The 27,006-nt window shown below is 40.2% G+C and overlaps 1 protein-coding gene and 1 pseudogene across 3 annotated transcripts in view; one reads left to right on the top strand and one right to left on the bottom strand.

Annotated features, from left to right (window-relative positions):
• Window positions 1-24,269: 24,269 nt before the first annotated feature.
• Window positions 24,270-27,006, bottom strand: part of PAXIP1 (PAX interacting protein 1) — an 88,681-nt gene continuing 85,944 nt past the window's right edge. For all 3 annotated transcript variants that reach the window (XM_078152621.1, XM_078152627.1, XM_078152623.1), the window contains one exon: window positions 24,270-24,761. In XM_078152621.1, the coding sequence (XP_078008747.1) occupies window positions 24,745-24,761 (17 nt within the window). In that variant the 3' untranslated portion in view covers window positions 24,270-24,744. The remainder of the gene's footprint in view (window positions 24,762-27,006) is intronic.
• On the top strand, window positions 25,858-25,954 carry LOC144455167 (U6 spliceosomal RNA; annotated as a pseudogene).

Genomic DNA, 27,006 nt, shown 5'->3' with positions numbered 1-27,006 from the left:
GCTCTTTTCTTTGCACTATGCTTCCTTCTCCTATCCAGTTTTCCCCTAAGCTGACCCTTGTGGGTATAAACATTTTCATTTGTGTCATGTGACAGGTTTCTGGATGCTCCCTATGTCAGAGAGGCATTTATAAATTTAGATTTGGATTATACAAACTCAGCAAACTGATTAGTTTTGCTGCTTTTTTTCGGGGGGGGGGAGGGGAACGGTATTCTTTGCTACAAGGGATGACTTGCAGGCAAGGGAAAGGATATATTCAGAAACAGGGATGATTTAGAAACAAAAGTGGGTACAGCAGTGGGCTTAAAGTCAAAAGTCCTGAGTTCAAATTCAGCCTCAGTCACTTACTTATTAGTTGTGTGACCCTGGGCAAGTTACTTATCTACTCGGTGCCTCATTTTCCTCATCTGACATTACCTACCCCCCCCAGGGTCATTGTGAGGATAAAATGAGAATATTTTAAGTGCTTTGCAAACATTAAGGTATTATGTAAATGCTAGCTATTGTTATAATAAAAACTGAACCTTAAAAAAATTAAACCTTTAAAAAGATGTAAAGGTGGAAAGAAACCTTAGACAAAAGTTAGTCTGTCTCCCCCTCCCCTTATTTTACAGATGAGGGGACTGAAGTCCAAGGAGACTGAGTCTGTGGCTTGGCCCAGGTCATTCAAACTCCTCTCCTTTAAAAATCCTTTCTCTCTGTGTGTGTGTGTGTGTGTGTGTGTGTGTGCGCGTGTGTGTGTATATGTATGTATGTATGTATATTTGGCTCTTTTCACTATATCATGTCCCTTAAGGGCATTCCTCTCTAATATCAGGGTCTGATTTAACAGGTCAAAAAGAATAGAACTTAAGGTTTTTGCTATCAAAACAATATCAAGCTACAGTTTCATCACCACGTGTGTGCTGGCAAGGAGATGCTCCAAGGTAGCCTGAGAACAGATGGCCATGTAGTCAGGCAGGCAGCTCAGAAGGGAGGCAGCCGGTTCAAGGCCTTCCGTAAGGACATCCACGTTTTTACATAAGGCAGAAGGAAGTCAGTGTCCAGCCACTGGGTCCTCAACGTAGAGCCTGGTCTTATTTTAAAGACTTCTCTAACTTCCTTTTGATGGGGTAAGAGAAATCCTGAACCACTACTGTGTTCAAAAGAAAGAAAGAATCCTAACCCTGGTATCGGACACTGATCATAAATTTGTGATTCCAGTGATTAGCTTGTATTGGGTGAGACTTCAGAAATGGAATCTGAGTTTACATTCAGGTCACTTCCCTCTCCCCTCATCTACTAATGGAGGCCCTTCAGAGTCCTGCTCTCAGATGGAGCTGATTTATCAGAATAACTAGCAGGTTAATAACTGGCATGAATCACAGGCCCCTAGAGGGTGGGTATCAGAATAACTGGCAGGAATAAATAGCAGGTGATTATTTACTATGTACCCTCTCCTATAACATTTGAATTTTAGCTGGGCCAACCAGTGTCTTAACCCAAAAGCAATTTGTGAAATCCCAGCAGCACGGCAGTTGGTTAGAAGACATGTCTGTGGGAGCCTTAAGCACCTGTCTAGTCACATCATGTGATTAGTCCCAAGCTTTAACTATACTCCAACAGCAGAAGGTATGTGTTTGTGGGTGTGTTGGGGGTGGAGTTGGGGGCAGGAGGGCTGCCATCAGCTACATAAATGCAAACACCTAAAGAAGGAACAGAGACCAATCTTAAGTATTCATTTCAGTTCAACAAGCATTTATTAGGTGCCTTTTACGTTCTAGGCACATGCTATGTGAAAGGAATTCAGAGACAAAAATGAAAACATGCCCTGGCTTCAAGGAGCTTACATTCTACTGGACACTAGAAAAGGGCAACACATATATACAGACTAAATAGCTATACAGATATATATACATATATATACACACACATACATATATATACATAGATATACACACACATATATACATATACATATATATACATACATATATATATATACACACACACACACACACACACACAGATTAAATACAAAAAGCACTAAAGTTGGGCAATCAGGAGAAGCCTGTTATATAGGAGGTGACACGGTGACAAAAAGCCTACAAGAGACCCTGGGCCGGCCCAGGGGGAAAGGGAGTCTCCTAGTAGCTTGTTTTCTTTATTGTTTTTAAGCCACTCATCGTAAAACTCCATTTATGATTTTCAGCTGGCCTCAGTGATCTGCGCCAAGATGCCTGAGTCATGCTTCCCGATGACGTGTCTAGTAAACTTAGCATCGATTGCTTGCTTTCTAGGGAGTTGGTTCACAGGACAAAGTTATGAAGCAGACACAGTGTCTTCATGCCTACCTGCTTCATACTGGCCATGAGATCCTGTGCCAGCTATAGGCCTGGTCCATGAATCTGGAGAAAGATTATGCTAGCAGTTGGGAGAGCATTTCAACAAGATGACAGACAGCATGTTAAAGATGGATGGAGAGAATCTCTTGTTGCAGTGCAGGGGACATGAGAAGCTCTCCAGTAATGGAAAGCAAAGTCTTCTGGAGAGCCAGGTTCCCAATAGTCCAAGAAAATGGTAAGAGGTGAAGTGAAGGAATATAGGATAAGGTGGAGTTTGTTAAAACAGAGTGAAGATTTCAGAGAGCACAGGAAGTCAGAAAGCAATATAGACTACGGTGCGAAATCTGAGGCCTCGAGGCCATGTGTGGCCTTCTAGGTCCTTGGGTGCAGCCTTTTGACTGAATCCAAGTTCATAGGACAAATCCTTTTATTAAGGGAATTTGTCCTGTGAAGTTTGGATTCAGTCAAAGCGTGGCCTTGAAGCCAAAGGTTCCCCACCCCTGGATAGACTGTGACTGTGGTGGAAGAGCTGGGGTGGAGAACACTGAAAGTCACTCTTGAAGCATGGAGCTAAGGGGAGCAGGAGTTAGGAGTCTGTCCACAATAATATGAACCCACTAATTGATATGGGATACCCACCCTCTAGGGGCCTGTGACGCATGCGTCAATGAAGGGCTTTCATTGCTTCTGACTGATAGTTGATATCTTTTATCGTTCTGAGACACGAGTGGCTAAGAAAAAATGAGGCCCCTAGTGGTTGAACTGAATTCACTCTTCAGACTCAATCCAGAAACTCATACTAAAATGTCTGGGACTGAGGCACCATCAAGATACACCCTCCATGCGGCTCAGGCATTCTGCTCAGGATCTCTGAATCCCTAGGAACAAAGGCCCCATAGTACTCACAGCGCCCCAAGGCTCAGGACTTTGAGACTCAGGCTAAGTAAAAGTCTCCTGAGTGAGCTCTCTTCAGCCCCTAAAAACCTAGATGAAGAGACCTGTAATGGTTTAGGGTCCCCTATTTACTCTGGATCTCCAAAGACAGCCCTCTTATAGTGCTTGCAATCCAGATTTGCCCCTACCATACCACACCTTAGGCCCCTAGTGCCTAGATTCTGAACCCTGAGACTGCTCACAGCAATGGTTCTCAAATTTATGCTCTCTAAAAGGTGTAAAGGCCTTCACAACTTTAAAAATTGAAGAATCCTCTCCCCCACCAAAGAGCTTTTTACATTTACAGTTAAAATATTTAATGTACTAAATTTTTAAATTCTTATATAACTATGAAAAGTTTTGATCTCACAGATGCCCTGAAAGGGCTTCGGGGAGCCTCAAGAGTCTCCAGACCACATTTTGAGAACTGCTAGTTTAGCATTTTCTCCTTTTTCTCTACCAATCATCATATCTAGCGTGGTGTTTGACAAATAAGACCTTAATAAGTACTTCTCAATGGGAAATAATAATAATAAAGTCTTCTGGTGAATATGATTCACCAAATAGGCATCAAGTTTGGTAGATGTAAATACCTATGAAAAAGGATAATACCTTTCAAAGAATTTTCACCTCCATTATCTCTTATGCTTCACATAAGAATCCTGGGAAAGGGGAAGCAGATATATCAAGTAGCTCATAGAATCACAGAGATAAAGCTTAAAAAAGATCTGAGAGGTAGCTTGTGGCTTAGTAGCTAAAAGCACTGGGCCCAAGTCAGGAAGACCCTAGTTCAAATCTGCCCTCAGATCTTGACAGCTGTGTGACCTTGGACAAGTCATTTAATTGCTGACTGCCTCAATTTCCCCATTTGTAAAATGGGGATAATAAGAGCATCTATCTCACAGGGTTGTTGTGAGGATCAAATGGTATATTTGTAAAGTACTCGTTTTCCTTCTTTAGAAGCCCTCTCATCCAGAATTTTCAAGCATGTTGCATCCTCCTAAGGACTGCTGACCCAGATGAAAATGTTCTTGGGAAATATTTAACTAATAAAAACACAATAAGACATAGATAATGTTACATTTTTAAAACCAAGTCAATAGGCATCCTGTAGGGATCATTAAGTACGGATTGGTCTCCTTTCTATTTGAGGCTTATACCATGACTCCAGTCCCTCATTTTACAGACAATGAAACTAAGGCTCAGGGGGGGTTGATTTGCTTAGAATCACACCGATCAGGGGCAGCTAGGTGCTGCAGTGGGTAGAATACCAACCCTGGAGTCAGGAGGACCTGAATTCAAATCAGGCCTCAGATACTTAACCCTACTGCCTGTCTGCCCCCCCCAAAAAAAACACACAAATGGTAAGTGTAGATGTAGAATTTAAACCTGGGTCTAGAGAAACAAAGTGATTCATCCAATTCCACGCAGTTAGGACAAGAGCCTAGGGCTCTGGCCTTCTGATTTAGTTCCATTTCCCCTCCACAACAGTGTTTTTCACAGTGGAATGGTTCCTGCCCTTGGAGAGCATATAATATTGGGGATATAGAGTACCTCACAGGCAAAAGGCTGAAGAAAATTTGCAATACAGTCCAGCACTCTCTTCATGCACACTTGTTTGGTGATGGGGGTAGGGTTTTGTAACAAGAATTTTGGCACCTGGGGCAAATTCAATTGAGGAAGGAGTTGTGAGTCCAAGGTTTCTATGCTATAGTACAGCATCAGTGTAGGATTATATAATATTTATCCACTGTCCAAAGACCAGCTTAGCTAAGTTCAGAGAGACTCAGTCATCATAATTCTCAAAAATCATCTAGCAAGTTGCACAAAGGTCATAATCAGGATATGTGAAGGGAGTGCCCTCATCAGTGAAACTGTAGATCCCTGAAATATTCAAGTAAATATTCTAATATGCCCATCATCATTTCCTGTTATTCACTGGCGTGGGTATAATTTTCTGTTCTCATGTCCCAGGGCCTCAGTGACGAAGACCCATGTTAAAATAATGAAAAAAGGAAACAGTCAGATCAAAGGAGACTGATGAGCTCTAAACCTGAGGAAGAAATTGCCCTCCCCCCCTCAATGAGAGTGTCTCCTCATGATTTGTATAAGAGTAAAGAGCCGCCAGTTTCATTCTATGGTCTGTCACAATGGGTGATTAGGACTCATCATTCCTGTCCACTTCAATTTCTTTCCTGATAACAGTGAGATGAGATTCTTTATTTCAGGCTCTTTAAAACATTGTAAGAAATAACCATTCGCCTGCACAGTATTTCATCATTTCCCCATTCTTATTCATCAAGCAAGCATTTATCATTTGCAATGTTCTGGCTTAAAACTCAGTAGCAGACACACAGCCAACCAAAGGCAAGGCAGCTTTTAATAGGCATCTTTCAAGAACATCCATTTGAAGCTGGAATCGCTGAGAGTGGGAAAGCAAGGTCTGGACCCAGGTGCCCTCAGCCAAAGTCCAGTGCCCTCACTGGCCATCGGATATTGATCAAGTCATCTTACCACTCGGGACCTCAGTCTTCTCATTTATCAAGTGAGTGAGTTAGATTTGATGACATTTAACTTCTACATATAAACTGCAAAGACATTTGCCATCACTGCTAAAGCTGAGCAGACCTCTTCTAGGAAGCCATATATTGTGTCTTCTCTACCCAGGCCTAGAGTTGCCATTCCCTAGAATTTCAGTGGGACCTTAGGAGCAAGCTGAGGACATGTAGCTCATTAACCTTATAGTTGCAAAGCACTTTCCCTCCAACCTTTCTCTGGGGAAAGTTGTGTAAGTGAAGCAAAGTGTAGAGCCAGCTGAACTACGCCAGAGCTGTCAAATAAGAGACCTGTGTAGCTGGCGGCCCAGAAGGCCAGGGAAACCAGAACCAGATTAAAATGTAACTGAGAAACATTTAACAAATTTTTTTAAAATGTACGACAGAGCATAGATGATGTTAACGTGTGGCTTTCTAAGTCAATATGTGACCAGCAGGGATCCTTATGAATGGTTTAGAGGCCCCATTTCTATTTGAATTTGACACAACTGGGCTACAGGCATTTCTCAAAGGGGAAGAAATGCCCCCATCCCACCAGATCCTACTTGAGCTATGGCCCTGGCTGCCCCATGCTAGTTCCACGTCTGGGTAGCAGGGGAGAGTAAAAATAGTGGCAGAGCAACATTGGAGGCAAAGTCAAGAAGACCTAGTTCAAGTCTTTTCTCAAGTTCTGCATGACTGAGCAAATCATTTAACCTCTCTAAATCTGTTTCTTTATTTGTAAAATTGAGAAGTCAGATTTGATCATCGTTAAGATTTTTTAACGTTTACTATGACGTGGAATGGTCAGCAGCCAGTTTCTGTTGCTGCTTACCTTTGGATGACTTCTAAGGCTGATCCATGATTCTCCAGATGTGTCACTGGTAAAATGGTCCTTCAGTCAAACTAAACAAAGAGGCTTCAGGTCACAGCCTCAGGAGGAAGTAAAAGCTAGCAGTATTAAGGCCACTGGACCTTTGGGCTGGCAACACAGGCCAGGTTGAAGTAGTGAAGGCTGTTACGCTGTAAGCATTTCCTCAGACAGGAAGAAAAACACTCTACCAGTGGTTGTCCTGTTCTGGCTCTAGCCCTTGGGAAGGAGATAGAAAACACTGGGGAGTCAACCTTGGCTCTCTTCTCTCTCCCCACACTTTCTTTCAAAGATCTCTACTCTCCTGGACCAAGTTATCACCCCAATCAAATACATCTCTAGCTCCAAAGTTATTCCTTTTGTAAATTTTTTCAATAAATTTTTACTGATGGTTTTTCTTACAATATTCTCCCTTCCCAATGACCTCCAGTTCTACCCACCCTCACACACATACACACACCCTCCTTGTGATGAAAGGTAAGCAAAATGAACCAACATATTGGCCATGTGTGACAATGCTATGCCTCCTTCAGCACCTGTAGACCACCATCTCTCAGCCAAGAAGAGGGAGGAAATGCTTTACCATCTCACTGCATTGATAAAAATGCTGCTCAATGCTTTCTCTAGTTGTCTTCTTTTACGTTACTGGGGCTATCGTGAACTTCATTTCCCTGGTTCTACTTACGTCTGCTATAGTTCATACACTTCCAGCATAGTCACATTCCATTCCATCCCTGTGCGTTCAACAATTTACCCAGCCTTTCTAAATAGATGGACACTCACTTTGTTTCCAATCAGTCACTCAACAAACATCTACTACATGCTAGGCATACATTTCTTTGCTTCCAAAAAAACGGCCGCTATAAACATCAGCTCCATTTTCCCAACTGCATACCTACTGGACCTCTCCATCTGGATGCTCTGCTAACACCACAAACTGAATTCACTGGTTCCCACTGATCACATTCCAATTTGTTTCACTGTTAACTTGCAATATATTTTTCATCTTCCCTATTATATTGTAAGCTTCTTTAAGGAGGGGCCTTGCCTTATTTCATCTCTGTAACCCTAGTACCAAGTGCAGTTCCCTGTACACAGCAGGAACTCAATACAAATGCTCTGCTTAGCTACTGGGTTGAACTGAATATTATAAATATGTATTATAAATAAAACCAGCAAGTCTATAAGACAGGCAGGCATTTATTAACTTTCCATTAAAAAAAAAGAGAGAGAGAAAAAGTTGAATGGTCTGTTTGTGTTTCTGGTAGCTCTGAAATAAAGTCTGGCAATTTAAATTTATGCTGATATAAATATACATTAATATTCTGCTTATTACATCAACCCAGATATAAACTGTGTGGCACAGAACATAATTAAGAGCGATTTATTTTAATTAAGGTGTATTACTAGATGTAAAATGCAACGTCCTTGGAGATGCATCATTAATTCTTCTGAGCAACATATGCAAACATTGTCCTGTTGTGCTGTAAATATGTTAGCTGCCCAATACATTCCTTTCAAAGGCAAGCAAGGCATTCACCTGCTGCCTCTGTATTTGCTAAGGGGCAGCAGAGAAACCTCTTTCTTGTCCTAGGCAATGAGGGAAAAGATCATTTGGGGCAGTAGGCCCAGCTCCTCAGGTTGGATACCAGTTTATCACTTGAGCCCAGCTGGCACCATTCAGAAAGAGCAGACAAAGAGACCAGGAGTGTGGTCCTAATAGCTGTGTATATCATAGGCAGATCTCATCATCACCTTTCCTGAGCCTCCGGCTTTTTCTTCTGTAGAACAGGTATAACTGCATTATCTCCCTCATGAGGTTACTGTGAAGATCAAATGAGATAATTTTTGTAAATTACACTTGAAAGTGCCATAAATATCGGTTTATCATTAGGCTCCCCCCTGCAAGCCTGTACTCAGAACAGTCCACATATTGCATGACTGTGTTGTTTTGCAGACCACGTGAAAAATGGTTCTGTGGAAAGTGTGCTGAATTTGGATTCTGAAAAATTCTGCATTTACTATAGGCGTGACCTTCAGCAAAGTCAATGAACTTCTCTGGGTTGCAGGTCCTCGCTGAGGATGGACTGGAATATAAGGATTGTTTCTTGTCCTTGCCTCTATCCCCAGCACCTGGCCCCAAAAAGGCACTTAAAAATACTTGACTGATGCGCTGCTAAGGTTCCTTCCAGCCGTCAATCTAGGATCATGATCCAGTGTAATACTTTCCGTAGCCCACCTCCATCAGCAGGCCACAGTCCCTGCCTCTTCAACAGACTGTGAGCCTTACAAGCTATCCTGATTTTTCTCTTGGTACTCATCTTATGGTGGTTCATTCTTCGTTACTGAAGAGGACCAGTGACACTAGCAGGGTGATGTCTTGACTTGCAAGTGAATTGGATTTATGTGAGGCAGGGCTGTGCAAAGTCACCAGCCTCACTCTCTCCTCCACAGTCATTGGAGTCCAGTGGCAAGACACAGGTCAGGATGGCTGGCGATGGCCCCAGATGTAGTGAGAGACCCTGGACTTTTTAGGCTGAGACCTTTTCCAGGGCTCAGTTTGTCCGAGGCAACACCATTCAGTGATTAAAGGCTTGTCTTAGTGCCCACAGGAAAGTGTCACAGCGTGACATAGTAGAAGAAGCAAGTGCATTGAGAGTCAAAGGCCACGGGTTGAAACCCCCACCCCACCCCAACTCTTCTCCTGTGACCCTGGGCAGATGATTTCATCTCTATGGATCTCGGTTTCCTCACTTGACAAAAGATATAGATATGAGATAAGAATGGATCGGGAAAAGCATGTATAAAATGGCTACTACATGCCAGGCACTACACTAATCATTTTACAATTATTATTTTATTTGATCCTCACAACAACCCTAACAAGCAGGTGTTATTATTATCTCCACTTTACAGGCAAGGAAACTGAGGCAAACAGAGGTTAAGTGACTTGGCCTGGTTCACACAACTAGCATGTGTCTGAGACTAATTTGAACTCAAGTCTTCTTTATCCCAGGGCCCATGTTCTATCCACCTTGAGAGGAGTTCTGAGATCCCTTCTTGACCTAAATCCCTCCTTGTAAGTCTAGAATCAGTTTCTCCAGACAGCAGGTCGGAAGTCTTTTCTCTTTCACTCCCCCTTTTCTTCTATCTTTTTTTCTGCCTGCTTTCTAGGGACAATTTGAGTCATTCTAGCAGAGCTAGCCCTCCTCCTGGAAGAAAAGCTATCCAGTTCAGAGCCAACACAGCATACTACTGAAGGCTGCACAGTAGCAGAGAGCTCCAAGAGTGAATGACGTCCTCCTTGGCTGACTGTTCTCCAAGTGACATGCTTTTACGTGACTCCCTTCCCTCCAAACCTCAGCAGATGTCTTTATTAGTAGTAAAAGCCCAGGAATTGCAGAATATCAGCATCGAGAGAAACCTCAGAGGATGCCTGAATGAGAATTCCCTTTCTGACAACTCTGACAGGTGCTCATTCAGCCTTTCATTGAATAGCTCCAGTAAGAGATAACTCACTGCCCCCGCAAGGCAGCCGATGATTCCACTTTTGGACAGCCCTAACCATCAGGAGTTTTCCCTGAAATCAAGCCTCCATCAACCTCTTGGAAGTTTGCATCTGCTGCTCTTCATTCTGTCCTCTGGGGTCAAGCAGAACAAATCCAATTCCTTTTTTCACATGACAGCTACCATTGCAGACTGCTGACCCACACTGGGCCCCTTTGCTTCACTTGTCCTGGGCCCCGTTGTTTTTTTGATTTTTTGTTTTGTTTTGTTTTTTGGGGGGGTTGGTTTTTTGGGGGCTAGGCAATGGGGTTAAGTGACTTGCCCAGGGTCACACAGCTAGTAAGTGTTAGGTGTCTGAGGCCGGATTTGTACTCAGATCCTCCTGAATCCAAGGCCAGTGCTCTATCCACTGCACCACCTAGCTACCCTCTCTGGGCCCCGTTGTGATGAAACATCTGAGATTGCCACAGATGAGGCTTAATAGCAGGATCAATAGCTGAAACAGGCCGCTGACTATTCCACATGATACAGCAGTAAAGTCTTACTCATTTTAAAAATAAAGATGAGTGGATCATGGATGGGAAGATAGAAGGAAGCCTAGAACCAATTAGGTCCAATCTCTTAAATTTTACAGATGAAGAAACTGAGGTCCAGAGAGGTAAATGACTTGCTCAGGATCATGCAGCTAATTCGTCTCTGAGGCAGGATTCTAAACCCAGCTCCCTAACTGCTTTCCACACAGCCTCTAGAATTAGTCTGCCACTATTCTGCATCCCTCAACTGCACCTTTGACTCTTATCATAAACTTCCTATCTCCCAAACTGAGGAATGGGGTGTCTACTCATAGGCAAATAGCTCTGCCTTTAGAAGCCATGGCTGATGGGAGGTTGGGGAAAAGAGAAAGTCCTATAGGCACAAAAACTCCCTCAGACTCTCAAAACAGTATGGACTGACTCCAGGGCTATTAAGGTTAGCTATTTTGAGACCTCTAAGGATGTGGCCAATTATTGGCTGCCAAAAACTAGGCTCCCCTTTGGATTCAATCAAGGGCAGACTTGTTTGGTCTAGTGAAGAGATAATTGATGTGGCCACATTTTCACGGTTAGTTTAACACCTTATTATCTGTCCCTGATTTTCTGTGACTGCATCAAAGGGAAAGAAGGGAGAAAATCAAATGGTCAAAGACCAACTACTTCCCTACAGTGAAACCTATGTTGAGGGAACCAATATGGGTTAACATTCACTTTCGCTATCACACTTTATTGAAGCCAAAATCTATCACCCTCATGTCTAGATTGTATTTCATTTTTTATACACTTGGGATTGCAGAGGCCTCTTAGAATCCCCTCCCTCAAGGGAGCTTTCCTGAGCTTCCCTATTAGGGTAGTTACTAGCTAGGGACCCTGAGCAAGTAACTTAACTTTGGACTGACTCAGTTTCTCCAATAGTAAAATGAAGATAATAATAGCACCTAATCTCAGGGTTGTAAAGATTGATGAGATATTTGTAAAATGCTTAGCACAGTGCCTGGAACATAGTGAGCACTTAGTGACTGTTTACTTCCTTCCTCATTCTATACCATCCCCTCACAAATAACTTTGTATATTTTGAATTGATTTATCTATATACTTGTTTCCTCAAAGTGGCTCATAAATTCCTTAAGGGAAGGGACTGTTTCATTATATTTGTTACTGTATCTCCAGCACAATGCCTGAATACATAGGTGCTTAATAAATGCTTGCTGAATAAAAGGATGGATGGATGAATGAATGTGAATGAACAAATGAATGAATTTTTAAAATTTCAACATAGAATCTGCAAAGCTATAGCTGAGACCAGAAAACTGTCTGACTTTAAAAGCTATGTGCACAAAAAGCCTGCTATGCAAAAAGGCCACTGCCCAGAATCACTACTCATCTGGTACATGAAACTTGTTCAGTGGGATACCTGGACTGTGGGACAGCAAGAAATCACACACATCATCACTTCTCACCAAACCCCATCAATGGCAGCACAGCAAAGGCAAGCTGATGCGGGAGCCATGCGTAAAACCATTTTTGATGACACAAAGCAAATCTATATTTAATATATAGTGTTGTTCTCAAAACTACTGCTTATTACGAGATCTTATTTCAGAGTCTTCTACATTTAAAGGTTAAGGTACATCAATATTAGAATTTACAATCTCACAAAGAACTGGAAGACTGGCTCTTTATCCAAGCTCACCAAAACAACAAAAAGGTGAGATTCAGGAGAAAAATTTCACTTACAGAATATGAAGCTGTCAATTTATCAACAAAGTAGGGAACAAATGGTTCCCATCAGATGGTTCATCAGAACAAATGGTTCATCACAAAAGAAGGAAGATGCAGGAAGGATGCTCCAAGAGGAGGGAGTCAGGGTTAACCATCTCTGTGCATCTGAATCTTCAATCATCCTTCCTTATTCTCCTGCCTAATAAACCTGCCACTCCCCTCCCCAAACTGAGGGATAGAGACAGGGCAATCCCACAGAAAACTTAGGTGCTTTGATCCCTATGGGAAGTATGAACTGAAATTCAGCAGCCCTGGGCTACTTGAGTACAGGCTCTAACACTTCCCAGCTCTGTGGCCTTAAGCATGTCTCTCTCCTTAGCCAGGAAAGGGTCCTTTCAGCCTCAAAGGGTATAGGAGACTTGGGACTTCCTATCTTCCCCTTGGAACTCTAAACTCACCCAAAACAGGGGTAGCCAGAAACAGTATCTGCATCAGGACTCCATAACAGACTGGCCAGGATGAAGACAGCAAAATCAAACCTCTCTGGGCCTCAATTTCCTTCATCTATAAAAAGGAAACAATAACTCTTGTTCTTCCCACCTCATACCGTTACTTTATAGAAAGTAATCTTTTTATTATTGTTGTTGTTGATGTTGAGTTATTATTATGGAGTAGGCAACTGAGAGGCTAGGTCTCTAAGGGTAGCATATGTGAAGTCAGCTACTTGGATTCCTAGTGAGATTCAGGGGCAGGGAGATCAGAAAGCTAAACCCCTTCTGAGGACCAAAATGGAAGGCCAGATGCTTGGGTCTCCAGCCCACAAGCAAGGGGAAAAAAAACAGAAAAAGCAACTTTTAGATGCCCCTGGGCTCAAGTCCAATCAGTCCAATCTCCTACACTTAACATGGGAGATCACATGCAATAGCAGACAAAGTACCAGACCTGAAGTCAAGACCTGAGTTTAAATCCTGCCTCAGACACTTACTACTTATGCATGATCCTGAGCAAGTCATTTAATATCTCTTGGCCTCAATTTCTCATCTGTAAAATGGGGGGGGTGAAGAAGATGGCCACTTAGGTCTCTTCCAGCTCTAAATCTATGATCCTATAATCCCCAGTCATGGACAATAGCTATTGGTCTTCAGAATTTTAATCTTGTAACTCTAAGTATTCTTACTTATTAAAAAAAATTTTTAACCAAATTCTGAGTACTAAGGTAGGAAAATAAATTCAGACATGCTCTTCATCAATGTTAGAAACTAAGAAAGACCTGGAGTTGAACTTAGTTATCCAGAAATTCAATTCACCAGAACTGCCTATTCTCCAGACATTTCAATTAAAGAGTTTATAGTCTGTGGGGGGTTTTTTCCCCCAAGTGTTGAATTCCTGTGCATCTGTTATAATCTAAGTCAAATGTCATCTTCTCAATGAAATCTTTATCTCTTAATCTCCCCAGTCAGGAAAACTACCCCCTTACAACAAAATCCTTCGTTCCATAGCAATATAACTCACCTTATGTGCCACGCATATCATAATTATCTATGTGTTTTATTCTCTAATTAGATTGTGACTTCGTTGAGGAAGGGATCATGTCTCATCTAAGTTTTTTTTTATCACCACCAAAGCCTAGCACAGTGTTCTACACACAGCAAGCATTATGTTTTTAGAATGAATACAGGATAACCCCTAGAATGCGTCTAAAATCCTTTCCATTTCTAAATCCTATGATCTAATGGAATGAATCAATCTAATCTACTTTGATTCTTTATGTAATGGTGTTGGGGGGGGATGTCAGCCCAGACAATTATCCCACATGACTTAAGGTAAGTGATAAGATGAATTATTCATTTATCACATACCCAGACGGTTCCTGAACACCTTTCTAGGTGTGAAACGAAATCTATTTGTATTGGCTGATGGGCTTGGTCATTGATCGTAACTTCTAGCCTATGGAAAACCATAATGCTAAGTGCAACTGAGAATTTTAGTATCTGGCATCAAAAAAGGAGAAAATGTTCCAGCCAAACCTCTGAGAACTTGATGGTGAAGAAAAGACATGAAGACAATCAGAGCCCTCAGTTTCGGTGGTCTAGGTCTTTTCTCAGTCTCTACTCTCTCCTTGGCCAGGGAACAGTCCTCTGAGTTTCAAAGGGTACAGAGCACTGGGGACTTCCTATCTTTCTGTTGGAACCCTAGAATTATCCCCAGAATGAGAGTGGTTAGAAATAGTGTCTGCATCAGGACCTCATAACAGACTGAGGAAAGGTGAGGAAAGCAGAACCAAAGTTCTACAAAGAACCCAGCTCAAAAGCTACACTATACATAAAGATGAGGATTTGGGCAAAAGCACTATAAGGAACTATGAGTTACTCCTCTGCCACATATGCTCCAATGTGTCACAGACTTTTAGGAAGATGTTTTTATACCAATTTTTTTTATTACACTGTCTTAGTAAATACCTCTAGTCAAGTATCTGGAGTGAAATTTGAACTCAGGTCTTCCTGCTCTAGGCCCAGCACCCTATCCACTGTACCACCTAGCTGCCACAACAAGGGATAGAGAAGTTCACAGAAAACAAAAACGGACAATTTCAATTACATAAAAGTTTTTCAAAGATTTTGAACAAGCAAAATCATTGCAGCTAAAATTAGAAGGGAAACAGGAAATTTGGAGAAATACTTGCAGTAAGTTTTCTCTGAGAAAGGTCTAACATCCAAGATATCTAAGGAATTGATCCAAATTTATAATGCTAACAGCCTTTCCCCAATAAATGATGGTTAAAGGACAAGAACAGGTAGTTTTTTAAAACACTTTTTTAAATTTTGAATTTCAATTTCTCTCCCTCTCTCCAATCCCTCAAAAATCCTTTCTATAAGATATCTGACAAGTTGGTAAATTTAGCCACTGCTCAAACACCTCTTGTAAGGGAAACTCACTACTTTCCCAAGGGACCCCATTATACTCTCATAATGAAAGCTCTAATAATTTAAAATTTTTTTCTTTATACTGAAGCCCCAATTTGACTCTCTGGAATTTTTATCAATTATTCCTAGTTCTACAGTCTGGAACCAATCAGAACAGTCTTAATCCCTTCTTTCAAAGTATCCAATGTGTCCTAATTTTTCTCAAAGAAAGTACTGGATACTTTGAAATCAGATTTGTTCTGCGAAGCTTGGATTTAGTCAAAAGGCCACACTTGAGGACCTAGAGGGCCATTTGGCTTCGAGGCCACAGGTTTCCTACCCTTGGTAAGGGATTTGCCCAGGGTCACAGAGCCATTATGTGTCAGAAATAGGATTTGAACCCAAGCCTTCCAAGTAGGCCTGCCCTCTCTCACCTATACCATCTTGCCTGGTCTAAAAATGGTAGGTCTTATCCTCTGCCCCCATTACCAGAGAAATGACTAAAGAATTAATTTGTAAGTGGACAATCTTCGGTAATAACTTGTCCATATTTATCCAGGCTGATCCTTGGAAAGCAGTCTATTGCTAGTAGCAGATTTGAAATCTTTCTGATATAGAGAGCTTACTCCCTGCTGGCATAGCTGGGAAGAATGCAGGGTCACCTCAATGCCACAAGGAAGCATCAGAGTAAGGCTTTGTGGAGGACAATAAACCAGACAAATCTACTTCTGTTCATCAACCCCCACTAAGGAAAAATATGGCACGCCATCACTGAATATGGCTAGGTATACATACGTACTCATGAAAATTCTGAAGCAGGCAGTTTGTCCCTAGCAGTTTCTTACCTCCCTGAGTCTATGGTCCTCTTCCCAACTCATTCCCTTATATGCTGACGAAAGTTCCTCCCTGCCATGCTGCACCTCACACTGACCTTGTAAGTTGCCACGCTTAGAAACATATCCAAGCCTTCCGTTTTCCCTCTATGGAAACTTTTATTCCATCAGTTCTTGATTTGTGTATTACTTTCCTCAACACTTAGCCATCTGACTGAAATGAATGAGAGTTAACGATACATTCATATTTCAAGAGACTTGAATTTCAATGGCATGGGTATTCTCCCAATGAGTAACTTACACAAGAGTTGAAATATTTCATGCCCTGCAATCAACTTTGATGTGCTGTATAAACATATTTTGGTTATTATCTAAACTCAACATTTCTATCACCCTCTAGATCAAAACTCCCTTCCCTAGCCAACATTTTCCTCTATATGTTGTCATCCTCTAGTACAAAACTAAGCTTTTTGAAGGCAGGGACTATCTCATTTATAATTGTATTATTCAGCACAGTGACTGCCACATAATGAGCACTATAGAAAAGTTTTTTATTCAGTCAATAGTCATTCAACAAGGTGTTTTCCTTATGAGGATGACAAACCTTCTTATAGACAGGAATTCAAAGAATATAGATAGCATTAGCATTAATAGAATCAGGGTGTGAGAAATGGAAGGGGCCAACAGAAATCATTTTAAACAATATCTTCCATTCTATTGATGAGGAAACAAGCTACAGAATTAAGAAGACTTCTGAGTCACATGACCAACATGGAAGACTAGACATTTTCTCCATTTCTCACAAACTCAAAACACCCTATCATAGGAATTGTGTCCAAGAGGCAAAGTGACTGCAGCTACCTCTACAGACCAAGACACCAAGAAGCCTAATAAGGTTAACAACCTAATTAACAGCAGAAAACAGTAATCCCTAACTCATTTACTCAGTATTCAACGCCCCCTTACCTGAGAGGGCAGCACAACCTAATACTTGACCTCTGGGATCCACCCAGCAATTTCCTTGCTGTTGCTACTACTGCTGCTTCAACTCTACCCACCTCTTTCTAGAAAGAGAGGAGGAAGGATGTGAGGACTGGTATATTGCTAGGCCCCAGCCGACAGTAGTAACGCCATGTTTGCCCACTGACTGACCCACCTACATACTGGAAGTTCCTATGTACCCAACAACTGGCTTGGTCAGCTACATTTAGGGTTAGGAATGCAACATCAGCAAACCACCAACTTAGCAAATGTCATCTAATCCAGATATGGAAGGTTAGGAAACTTCACTAATTATGGTATCCTCGTTTTCAGTAAGCCTATCCGATAACGGACTGCTCCTGAAGTCTCCATCCTATTCAGTCTCTGTGAATCTGCCCAGGAGCAACAATCAAATGGAAGGGCAGAGATTCAAGAGATCTGGGCTCTTGATTGGGGTACCAATTCAATTTAAGCTTATTGACTGGGGTACCAGCTACTACCACTGAGTACCTATGAGTCTGAAAGGTGAAGAAGCCACACACCTTTACAAGTCTGTGTGTACAAAACTGCTTACCTTGTGATCTTTTGAATGCTTGTGTTCCTTCATGTTATCTCCTCATCAGCAATTAGGCATAGGAAAGCAGAAGCACTTGGGCAGAGAACCAAAGAACAGAGGTAACAGGAGCAGTACATCAGCGTATGTGGGGAGAGGAAACTGCACCAGTCTGGAAGGCAAGAGCACCCAGCTGGGGCCAATTCAGTCCCCTCAAAGACTGAGGCTGGCAAAAAGTGAATTCCCCAACGTGGGAGGAAGCTAAGACATTTTTGAAGTCTAACCTCCATGGAATTCACCATCAAAGAGGAAGTTTTCATCAAGTGAGAGATACAGGGCTATAAGGAAAAAAGACTGAACTTACCAAAGATCTCAGGACAAAAACTCAGTTAAAAACCTAGAGCACAAGTAGACAAATCAATAGGAAAAATATTAAAACAGAAGGGAATATGGCCATTAAAACATCTAGATAAGTACAAACATCTCTAAATAAACAGTGCAACACAGAAGTTAAGGGACTTAGCTCAGGTCACGCAGCTAGGTGATGCCAGAGCTGTGACGAGCATTCAAGTTTCCTGCCTCTAGGAGTCCCATCTGTCTCCCACCTACTTTTTCAGACTCACTGCATATTGTGCCCCTTCAGACACATCATGGTCCAACCAAACTAGACTTGTTCTTCACACAGTATGTTTCATTTCTACTCTCCACACAGACTGCACGGATTACAACCTCTGAACAGACTGCCCCCCCATATTTGTAATGCACTCATTCCTCACCTCAAAATTTCCTTCAAAGCTCAGCTCAAGCTTCATCTATATGAGGATTTTCCTGATCCTCATTCCTACCCCAAGTTGCTAATGCCTCTCCCAACCATCAAATCTTCTTGTTATTTACTTGGTATTTATTTATATGTGTATGTAACGTGTTCCTTATGTCAATAAATCTAAGACTTTATTTTGGTTTTGTCTTTGTCTCTCTAGTGCCTAGCAAACTGCCTGAAACATAGTGGGCATTTAATAAATGTTTACTGATTGGATGATTAAATATATGATCCAACAGTAATATGCTTTTCCCCCCCAAAACTCTTCTCTAACATGTCATTACAAGAAATGAACAGCCTTTGTACTCATATATATATTTTTTTGATTCACACGTCTGAAATTGACACTTTCACCTCATTGGCTTTCAAGTTCATACAACTCAGGGGAGAAAATTCTGATTCTCTAAGGTTAACAGCATAATTGTTGGCAAAAATATTAGTTAATCCTGCAAACATTAGATATTTTAAGATAAATTATTGCAACCACATTAGCTACACACAACTGTTTGTTCTTTAAATATACCAGCTGTTCATCCTATACTTTGATGAGAACAGCAAGGCTAAGTGAAAAATAATGGCATTACCTTTTTCATAAGAAACTCAATTCTTTCAAAAATATACTTCTACCAGAAATCTTCAATCTTAGAATTTCATATCCAAACCTCTCCTAGTTACTTAATCAGTGCCTAACATCTGTGCAAGCCAGTTGGTTCCCGACAGCTCCTGTAGATCTTTAAGAACTGTTTCTTGGCAGCCTCTTTTTTTATTCTAATTGAAAGGTTAATCAAATCAGTCATACTAGTATGTTGGCTAAATAAACACCCTGTCTCCAGTGATGATGAAACAGATGCATTATAGTTCCATTTACCCAAGGGGTTCATTTTTTCCATAATTATAATCACTTTTCTCCAATCTCCTCTGTGGTATGACAGCACTTTAAATAGTTCACGTGAGCCCAAATTATACTCCACCTTAAAAAACTCCTTCTCCCTTGTAGTATTCCTCTAGTACCAATTAAAGCATTTTCAACAGCAGTATTATTCCACCTATCGTACACGAGAGGTATCTCAGTGTCTGAGTTAGAGGAGAATAACTGTAGTAAGTACTATAAGCACTTAAAATAATATCTTAAGAGCACAATTGCCAAGTGCTCAAACTTGTAATCTATTCAAAAGATATATCTCTAGTCAAAAGTAACTGCATAAGGGAGTGGTATTCAAGCTATGCAGACAACTAGCATACATGACCAAAAGTTATTCCTCAATAGTTAAGTGGTCAAAGGATATGGAAAAACCTGCTCCTATAACAGCCATATGAAAGAATAACTCACATCGTAACAACCCTAAATGTCACCTAAAACCAGCAAATTGGCAAAGATGACAAAAGACAGGAAGTCACTGATAGAGGGGGTATGGGAAGATAGGCACAAAAATGGAGCTATGAATCAATACAACCATTCTGAAAAGCAATTTGGAATTAGACAAATAAAATGACTCTACTATTTTTTGACCCAGAGGTTCAAATTACTAGCCCAAAGACGGTATAAGGGATAAGAATAAAGTCCCTATATGCACCAAAATATGTACAGCAGTACTTTTTGTGATAACAAAGAATCGGAAACAAAGTAGATGCCCACTGATTGGGGAATGGCTAAACAAATTGTGGTACATGAATTTAATGCAATATTAATGTCCTGGAAGAAACAATGAAAATGATGAATGCAGAGAAACACTGAAAGAGCACATGCAGTCTGATGAAGAATAAGGAAAGCAGGGCAGATAGGTGATGCAGTGCATAGAACACTGGCGCTGGAATCAGGAGTTCAAATCTGGCCTCAGACGCTTGACACTTACTAGCTATGTGACTCTGGGCAAGTCACTTAAACTCATCGCCTAGCCCAAAAAAAAAAAAAAGAATGAGGTAAGCACAAACCAGAAAACAATACACACAATTATAACAACATAAAGGAAAAGCACAACCACAAAAACAACAGTGAATGATGCAAAAAACAAACATGGCTCCAAAAAGAAAATATGAGAAGACATCTCTACATTATTCTTTTACAGAGGCGGGAGGTCCTCAGATGAGCTATACTGCATATATTTAGACTTTTTTCCAATACTGTGACTGATTTTGCAATCATGTCTCCTTTCTCTTCTTTAAAAACATTCTTTGTTATTATTTGGGATGGAGGAGGAACTGGAAGAATATTGAGAGAAATTCTGGTAATATAAAAAACAAGGTATCAATAAAATTTTTTTTAAAAATATCTATTCAAAAGTTATAATATATCTATTTGAAAGTAACTATATAACAACAGAATGGCAGCTGTAAGATTTAGATATTTACAGTACGGCAGCTATATTGACACATAACTCAAACGTTAAATGATGGAACACGATATTTTTCAATCAGTTGTGTGGCAATGTCATCACATTAGCATTTAAAATCTTTCCTCTCACTGTAATTCATTAAATCATACAATTTTCACAACTAGTCAAGAATCAATAAGCATTTTTAAGTGCTTACTATGTGTCAGGCACTGGGGATACAAAGACAAACATTAAAGTCTGCTCCTAGGGAGGAAGATAGCTTTGTGAGTCACAGAATAATAAAGGATCACACATTCAGAGCAGGAAGAGTACTCAGATCATTGAGTACAACCACCACGTTTTAGATGAGAAAACTAAGACTTAGGTGCTTTGCCCAATGTCTCATGGTTTGTCAAGCTAACAAGAATACATTAATTGCTTACTTTGTGCCAGGCACTGCACTGTGGCAAAACCAGGATTTGAAACCAGGTCCTCTAACTCCAGATCTAGATACTTAAGAGATCAACTATTCCACTAATACCCAGAGAAGTTAAGAGATTTGTCAAGTCATCTGGATACAGGAAACCTGTATTCTAGTCCTAGCTCTGTTGAGTTCTAGGCTCTATCACACAACATTTAGGAATGACTTCTCATGTGCCTAAATCTATTGATCATCACTGAGATCACCGAATTCACAGATGGCTTTGGCATGCTCTTCCTTGAACTATTACCCACCACACTCTCCAGGTTCCATCTTCATAATTTGTCTCTACCTCATTTCTAATCTTTACTCTTTTGTTGGCTTACAGAATACCTTAACTAGCCATTTCAAGCAATAACTCATATCAGCCCTGCAGATTTGCATCATACATTGCTTTACCTTAATTACTAAAAGGTGCCCAAACTATCTCAATCTATACTCTGCTACCAAATGCCATGTTGTCCTTTCTCAAAACAAAAACCAAACCACATTTTAAGTTATGAAAAATTAATACTGATTTGTATCTGTAGGATAGGAGAATGATGTAATAGCCAAAAAAATAAAGGAAATCAAATTTCAAAGTGAGAAAAATGGAAACCTTCATTAAATACACACACATATATTTCACATATATACACACATACATATTAGCAAGATCAAATGTAAATCCTCAAATAAAGTTCATAACACAAACTATCTGTACTTAAATAACTAATAAAACTAAGAAAAGCTTTTCCACCTTTTACAATGATGCCGTAAGATACAGTTGGCTGAGCTGTACAGCTTAGGTTCATTATTATTTATGATACACACACACACACAAACAAATGCAGGCATCTTGTTCTGAGAATACTGGGCTTAGTTTGAGTTTGACATTCTAGCACAAATGATGATCTTCCTCAGATCTCTTTCCACTCCAATCTATCCTCCATATAGCTGCTAAAGTGTTCTTCCTAAAGTGCAGGTCACTCTCAACTCAACAAAATCCAATAACTGTATATTGCCTTTCGAATCAAATATAAAACTTCCCTTTGACTTTTAACACCCTTCATAACGTGGCCCCACTCCACCTTTCATTAAACACTACTCTTTCCTGAATTCTGTCCAGGCCTTCCTGTTATTCCTCTTCACAAGTCTCTATATTTTAGTACTGGTTGTCCCCCTCTCTCTCTTCACTTCTGACTATCAGAACCCTTTGTTTTCTTCAAAACCCAGCCCAAGCACCACCTTCTGTACATGAAGCATTTCCTGATCCCACTTATTTATTAATGCCTTTTCCCAGTTCACACCCTTTTCTCCTGACTGTGCCACTAGCCTGTTCCAGTCCTTTATAACCTCATGGCCGAACTTTTAAAATAGCCTACTGGTCTCCCTGCCAAACGTCTCTTCCTCCTGTAGTCTATCCTCTGTTCAGTTGACAAGATGATCTTCCTAAAGCACAAATCATCCCTTTCCCACTACTCAAATTCCAGTGGCTCCCTAGCACCTTTAGGATCAAATATAAAATTCTTTGGTGTTCAAAGACCTTCATAACTTGCCCTTCTCCCACCACTTTATACCTTACATTCCACCACATACTCTAAAATCTAGTGACACTGGTCTCCTTACTGTTCCTTGAACAAGATACTCCATCTCTCCACTTCAGGCATTTTTAAGTGTTGTCCCCTAGGCCTAGAATACTCTGCCTCTTACCTTCCCTCAAGTCCCATCTAAAATTCTATATTCTATAAGAAGTCTTTCTTAATTTCTACAGATTCCCCCTTAATTCTAGCACCTTCTTTCTGTATTATTTCCAATTTATCCTATATATAAGCTTGTATGTACATTAACTCCATTATCAGACTGTGAATTCTTTGACAGCAGGGACTACCTTTTCCCTTTCTTTGTATTTCCAGTGCTTAGCACAGTACCTGGCATATAGTAGTCTCAATGTTTAGTGAGTGACTGCCTGAAAAAACCCATATAAACTCCTTTCTTCTTACACATCACTCACCTCCACACCCCATGGTTCAGCCATATCAGGTGATCTCCAGTCTTTGTGCCTTTGAACAGGGCATCCTTTGTGTCAGGAATGCTTTTGCTCACCTCTGCCTCTTGGAAGACTTGGTTTCCTTCAGGACTTAAGCATCAGCCATCTCTAGCAGTAGGCATCAGGAGGGCTTTCTCATCCCCTCAGCTACTAGTACCTTTACTTCTAAGGTTACCTTATAGTTAGTATGAATGTAACTGTTAAGCTCCTTGGAGACAAAGACTATTCATCCTTTTTCTTTGTATCCCAGAGCTTAGCACAGTGCCTGGTACATAGTTAAGGGCTTAAAACATGTTTGCTGATTGACTGCTTTGTATTCTGCACAGTTAGTGCAATGGCCACAACACAGCTGATCCTACTGCTGACTTGCTCCATTTCCAGCCTAGGCTTCTTAGGCAGCCTGAGCCCTCTGCTACCTGGGGCTCACCATCCTGGTGCCGGACTCAGTGTGGATATCAAATTAGCTTTAACCTTACCATAGCTCAGAACTTGAGTGATCCACCTGCCTCAACCTCTCCAGCAGCAGGGAGCCTACAGGCATGCACCTAACATGCCAAGCAAAGAACACAAATTTTAGGGAACATCTCAGTTGTACTGTAAGGTCAAGTCATAAGGAGCATGACCCATTACTTTGTATTTAAAATTATTTTGCCTGATACCACGGGATTATATTTAGGGTTCTACAATATTTTCCTCAATAAATGAGACCTCGGTATGTTATATGTATTTTACTCGGCCTATCTACTTAACAGTATACTGATTTACAATGGCATAGTATTACTGCCCTGCAACATCCTTTTTTATTTACTTAGGGTATCAAATACTTCAGAAAAGGTTTTAACTTTTTTAAGAAAATGTTTTCAAGAACTTATTAGACTGATTCTGTTCAAAATTCCTTAACTCAGGATAACATACAGTCAAACCAGAATCACATTTTAGGTAAAGTTTAAAATTACATTTATTTAAAACTTGGGCAAGATATCAATATAAAAGAAAACAGTATAAGAAATAAAAATAATCAAAGTACAAAACATTTTAATTTTTCAACATCCATAATTTAAAGAGATAGCAAGGCCCTTATTTACACCCATATTTTACTTTTGGTTGAAGTTGTATACCAGTTATATAAAACATTTTAAAAACTGGCAAAGGAATCATAAAACCTAATGTGGGCTCTTAAATTCATATAATACAAAACATAATAATTTATGTTTCCTCAGAATAAAATTACACATCTTAATAAGATGCAGGTATTTTGTTTTCCTGCTTTAAATGGCTTGCCACCTAAACAAAGCAGCTGGAAAACGAGAGCATCTGCAGGAAGCACTGGTTAACTTTATCCGGTAGCTACGACAGCCAGATTTTGTGCTCCAAGGGCTCTGAAGAAAGGTCACATTTTCAGATAACATCAAGTAAATTTATATGTAGGCTTGTTGAGGAAAATAACTTAGAAAACAATGTAAAATATACACTTAAATTTACATATCTAATTTAAAGTAGTTTTAGATGTATCATTCATAGGTTGCTGAAGTACACAGTGTCAGAGAAGGCTATGACACTTGTTGAGCTTTGTCTTCAGATGGCTAAGCACACATACTGCCCTCTCTCTACCCTCCCACCCCGCAATGCTTGACATCACACATGCCCTACAACCAGATGCCTACCAACCCTTGAGAATGTTTTCTCAACTTTGATATTCTACACCACCCCTACAGGATAAATGGATGAGACAAAGGACATTAAAGCTAATGCCTCCAGGTTACCTGATATATTGTAAACAACATTTTTTCTTTTTGCAAGGGGAGGAATGGTCAAAAAGGTTTTCATTTGGATGGTATCAGAAGAAAAGCAGAAAAGGGGATTATATTTTTATGAAAACAAAGTACTTCAAAGAAGATAGCAATGCAATTTTTACATTAAGATCTTACCAAAGTAAATTATATAAATTGCATTTTTAGAGCAGTCTCCAAAAAGAAATGATTCAAACGTTATTACTAATAAAAAGCTGAGTACACCAATGAGTCAGTTCATTTCTAAATAGTATATTATTGTTGACAAAGCACTTTTCTCACAAGAGTGCTGTGAGATGAGTACTACAAGTTATTTCCACCTTACAAATGAGGAAACCAATCCTCAGAAAAGTTAAGTAGTCACTTGCCCACTCTCCCATACTGTGATGGAGCTGGTATCATTTGTGTTATCACCTTATCTAAGTCCAGCTTTCTCTCTACCAAACATGTTACAAAACTCTTTTTACTTTAAAATTTTGAAAAATACCCAATTCTAATTCTTTTTAATTGCCTTACTCCCTAGTTATTCAAAGAACTCCCAAGTTATTCAAAGAATTTACATTTTTAGCAAGTGTCGTGTGCTACTGTAATGACAGCTTTTCAAATAAAGTAGAAGGTGGGTTAATTTAATGAAGTAGTTAAAATGGATTATAAAGAGGAAAGACAGAATAGCCAATAAGAAGTAGATCACAAAACCTTTGTACTCTGTCTACATTAGGAAATTTACTAGTGCTAGCTTTGCCAGCACACATAAGAATGATACAGAGAAAACTAGCATGATCTCTACACAAGGATGATATGTAAATTCATGAAGTATGCCATATTTAAAAAAAAAATTATTGGCAAAACATACCAAATCAAACAAAGGTAACTTGGTAAGCTTTTCTTATGGCTAGAGGACAAACTAACATATGCTAATGCCTTATATTTATGTGGCTGAAAAATAGGAATAAGATTCTATCTAGATTACACGTTTCCATCCTTTAGGTCAATTCTAGTCCTTGTGTTAATTTAATTTTAGCAAATAACAAGTGGCAATAGTTTCAATTATAACTACACTTCCTAAAATTCAACAAGGCTTAAAAATCATTACCAATACTCTTTAAAGGGGCTAAGATAAAATCATAAATTTGAAAATTACCGTGGGGCCTCAGTTTTCTTTTCTACAAAACAAAGTGGCTGGACCAGAATTCAGGTTTCCTAAGTCTACTGCATTTAGTTGTACCACACTGCAGGAAGTCATGGTACCATCCCTCTTACTCTATGCCTTTTTGTATGATGATCTCATTTTCCTTTTAATTGTTTCCTCTTTTCCTTCCTACCAATTCTATTTCTTTCATTTAAGTAGCTATCACAGGAAAAGGTAATGCTCTGTAGTGGAGGATCTAGGCTCAGGAGTCAAGAAGACCCAAGTTAAAGACCTGGATGAGGGGGAAAGGAATAAGCATTTATATATCACCTATTATATGCCATGCTCTGTGCTAAGCATTTAAGAAATACTTCTCTCATTTGATGCTCACAACAACCCTCAAGGGTAAGTGCTATTATATCCACCTTATCGTTGAGGAAATTGAGCTAAACAGAGGTTAAGGGACTTGACCGGGATCACACAGTTAGCAAGTGTCTGAGGCTGGATTTGTACTCAGGTCTTCTGACTTCAGGCCTGGCACTCTATCCGCTGCACCACTAGCTGCCAAGTCACTTAACCTCTCATTGCCCCAAGACAACTCTTTCAAACAGCAGCCAATCTGTACTGGTAATTTTCTGTTCTTTGCAACATATTGCCTCTTGCATAAATTTGTAAATAATTTGCATTTAGATTACTCTCAAAAGAAAAAAGTTCCTCACATCTGAATGAGGGGAAGAGCAGAAAACCTAAT

The sequence above is a fragment of the Phascolarctos cinereus genome, unplaced genomic scaffold, assembly GCF_003287225.1.
Source record: "Phascolarctos cinereus isolate Bilbo 61053 unplaced genomic scaffold, phaCin_HiC Scaffold_1;HRSCAF=81, whole genome shotgun sequence".
Classification (NCBI taxonomy): domain Eukaryota; kingdom Metazoa; phylum Chordata; class Mammalia; order Diprotodontia; family Phascolarctidae; genus Phascolarctos; species Phascolarctos cinereus.
This window is presented reverse-complemented; position numbering and strand designations above follow the sequence as displayed.